The sequence below is a fragment of the Morus notabilis genome, unplaced genomic scaffold, assembly GCF_000414095.1.
Source record: "Morus notabilis unplaced genomic scaffold, ASM41409v2 Scaffold387, whole genome shotgun sequence".
Lineage (NCBI taxonomy): Eukaryota > Viridiplantae > Streptophyta > Magnoliopsida > Rosales > Moraceae > Morus > Morus notabilis.
Window position 1 is genome coordinate 109,556 of NW_010359578.1, and position 3,823 is coordinate 113,378.

Consider the following 3,823-nt stretch of genomic DNA (forward strand, 5'->3'; position numbering starts at 1 on the left):
TGATTTTCCGCCTTTACGTCTGTCTTTCCAAATCAAACGCAGCATTACCATCCCATATATTCGAGTGGACTGGTGGGAGAGTAGAGGAGACGACAGGGTTTAGAGAGAGAAAGAAGAGAGAGAGAATGTCCGGGAGTGGAAAGAGAAAGGACGACGAGGAGTTCGCCTCCGATGACGGCGGCGGAGATGCTCCCCCAAAGAAAACCCTGAAGAAAGACTCCTCCTCCGACGACTCCGACGACGTCGTCGTTTGCGAGATTTCCAAGAACAGGAGAGTCTCCGTCCGGAACTGGCAGGGCAGGATCGTCGTCGACATTCGCGAGTTCTACGTCAAGGACGGCAAGCAACTTCCTGGCAAGAAAGGTAAAGGCTTCTCTTCTTTTCCGGTTTGAATTCGATTTTTTAGGGTTTTTGTTCTTTGAGCCCGAGTAATCTGTTTACTCTTACAAATGAAACCAAGTATAGATTTTTGATTTAATGCCTCTGCTGGTTTTTGCGCTAATATTGGTTCCACATTATGATTCGAAGTTTGAGTTTGTGATATTGAAGAAGAAAGTAGGAAGAAATGAGTTTTGGTATAAAGATAAAAATCTACTATGTTTGGGTTTTGATCATTTTCGTATTTGTTTTTGCTTGTTTTGTTGTGATAGTGTCAGATTTTAACCTAGAAACTGGGGAAAAAGCTATGATTAATTTGGTTCTTCACAAAGTACTTAGCTTTGTTTTCTTTCATACACCACTAGTATTAGCATATTGGGTTTGAAATCAACGGGAAGACATTAATTGTAGAGAGACTTGTGTGCATCAAGTTAGCAAAGAAGTTCTATGTAAAATTTTGAGTTGGGTTCTGATTTGGGGATTCCCTGCCAGGCTTTTGAACGGTTGATTGTCTTTCTAATGCTACTTTCCTATTAAGAAGTGAAAATGGAAACAATGGTTGCGTTTAGAATTGATTTCAGATTGTTTTTGAAAACGTTTCCGCACGTCTGTTGAGACACGAAAATAAAAACGGTTTGCAAACTATGTTTGTGTAGTAAATATTTTGAAAACGAAAACGAAAACAAAAACAAAAACAAAAAACAGTGAAAATAGTTTTTGTGAAGGAATTAGAAAACAGTTGAAAGTTATTTTTTCTTTTCTGTTTTCATTTTCTAGTATTTATCAATAATGTTATAATATATTAATTAATAATTATAACCAAATATGATTTCATTTTTTTATTGTACTCAAAATAATCTCTTAAAAAATCAATCAAACGCAATTTTAAAATTGGTTTCAAAATGATTCTCAAAACAATCTCATTTTTTCTTTTGTACTAAACACAAAATCATTTTAAAAACATTACCAAATGAGCCCAATGTATTCCCTTTCTACTATTTACCAAGTCTATGAATAAGAATAGTGATTATAACTTAGGTTCTAAAATGTCCTTGTGCATATAATTTTTTGGCTAAAAATTAGTACTAATATACATGTAACTTTGTGGTAAATTCCAATTGAGGGGGAAACAAAGCCATGGGGTAGGTTAGGATTTTGGATTCCCTTTACTAACTTCCCCTAACATGTGGTCCCCACCTTAGCATTCTTCATTTTGTAAAGATAAACACTGAGTGGGAAAGGAAATACTTCCCGCTTTGCCTTCCCTCTTTTACTTTATCCAGTCACTTTGCGTTAGTGTCTTGAAAGACCTTGTTGGAGCAATCTTTGCTCAATAGAAATGCACTTGAGATATATGGCTGTGATGTATGATTTGCGTATTTTCTTGCTGGAGTTTGTTGTTTATATTCCATTTGTGTAATAGTTCCAATTCAATCTGAGAATGAAAGGATTAGGGCTGATTATGACTTTAATTTAGGGAAGAGTTAGACTTTTGCCAGCTTTTTATGTTATGTCAGTCGCCTGCCATCATGATATAACCTGCCATTACCATCTTAACTATTAGTACTATCCCTCATAAGTCATAACTACCATTATCGCTAATGCCTAATCTAGAATCACCATTGCCACCTATTTCATAAAGTTCTACCACAATTTACCAGTACTTTTTGTTAGAAATGGTTCACTATTCACATGTACTTTTATTCGTACTCTCTCTCTCTCTCTCTGAAGATTATAGACGAAACTGATTTACAAAACTAAAATTCAAGATTCTGTTCCGTTATATAATACTTGAGTTAATACTCATTTCCAAGTTTCTTTTCTATATATATATATATATATCCAAACTCATTGTGCAATTATCTTGGCTATCGTACAAAGGTCACAATTTGTTTCCACTAAAAGGGCTCTCCTCTTTCCACGGGTTCCCTGAGAAGAGCATTTTAATTGGTTTCAAAATATGGGGGTCCATGTTTCATATGATGTTGCCTAAGAAGGGTTCTTATTTGAATGACTTTAGTTTGACCACACATGAGTGTAACTTGTACATGCTTTAAGTTTGGGTTGCACACATTTACATGATCTTTTGAATGGTGATTATCCTTTCCTAGTATGTCTGCTTGCTTTTCTTTTTATAACTAGAGCTTGTATTAAAATGGTTGTCTTCCTTTCAGGAATATCACTTACCATGGATCAGGTTTGGCTTTCAAAACTTCTATTCTTTAAAAACAGTTCTTTTTTCTTTTTCTTTTTTTGATAATTACTTCTTTAAACAATTATTGAGAGCATTTTGCACCGCTCATCTTAAATCTTGTTATGCAGTGGAATATTCTTCGGGATCATGTGGAAGAAATCGACAAGGCAGTTAATGAGAACTCTTAGGAAATTATTGTTGTTGGTGGAGGTGCCCTTTTGATCCTTTTGTTTATGACATGCAATATGGTACGGCTTTTAAACCATTTTAACACCACCCCATCAGTAGTTAGTTTGTTGTGGTGGATAGCCTTTGTAGGATTGTTGTCTTTTTGCTACCAGAAACTCTAGTCAGGTTGGTAGCTTGTTTTGTATTTAGCTTGTGAAATCAGTACTGATGATGTTTTATTTAGAACTCTAGGACTATGTTATCAACCGATATATATACTTACTTTTTGCTGGATAATATACATGCTTACTCGATACTGTCTTAACTGATATTTTATTTTGTTTTTTAGTGTTAAAGAGAATGTCGTAGCATTGTCTGTAGTGTTATGTCTCACCATCTCTTGCCTTTCCCTTTTTTTCTTTTTTTTTTTTTGAGAGAGGAATATCTCTTTTACAACTTGAGAAGTCATTGAGAAAACCTGATTTTAATCTCTAATAGTATGACACTTTTTGACTTTTGTCTCATTTTATGCTCCCTCCGCTCGTTGTGCTTTGATAACATCTATCTTTTTAGTTATTTTGTGTTATTGTTTAGGTTTCTATGTTAATTGTTTGGGAGTTTCTCTAATAGGTCTTGAAAAAATGAATTATCGGTAATTCTCTGCTTTCAGCGGCTAGATATGGTCAAAATTATATTAGATTGAAAAAGTATGCAGAACAAACATCATACAGATCTAATGGCTGAAGGCAAGAAATTACCGATAGTTCACTTTTTGAGGACCTATCAAAGAAACTCCTTAATTATTTTTGGAGATTTTTTAATTTGAGGGTGAGGAGCTTAATAATTTCTCTACTATGAAACATTTGTCCATGATAATGATCAAAAAGAGTAGATATCAATATTTATAATTCTTAACCATTAAATTTAGAAAAATTGGTGAGAAACAAAGGAATGGTGTCAAGGGTATATCAGTTGTTACCTGATCTAAATCGGGGATATCACGAAAATGCCATTAGTTTGGAGCCTTGATACGTGTCTGCTTTTCTTTTCTTTTTTAGGTTTATGGCATTTTAATCTATGAAC

The 3,823-nt window shown here is 34.4% G+C and overlaps 1 protein-coding gene across 1 annotated transcript; it reads left to right on the forward strand.

Annotated features, from left to right (window-relative positions):
- On the forward strand, positions 1–3,051 carry LOC21391299 (RNA polymerase II transcriptional coactivator KIWI). The gene is made up of 3 exons (XM_010094798.2): positions 1–363; positions 2,553–2,575; positions 2,701–3,051. Exons 1-3 carry the CDS (start codon positions 126–128, stop codon positions 2,758–2,760), a joined length of 321 nt encoding a protein of 106 aa, XP_010093100.2. The 5' UTR covers positions 1–125; the 3' UTR covers positions 2,761–3,051.
- The last annotated feature ends 772 nt before the right edge of the window (positions 3,052–3,823 follow it).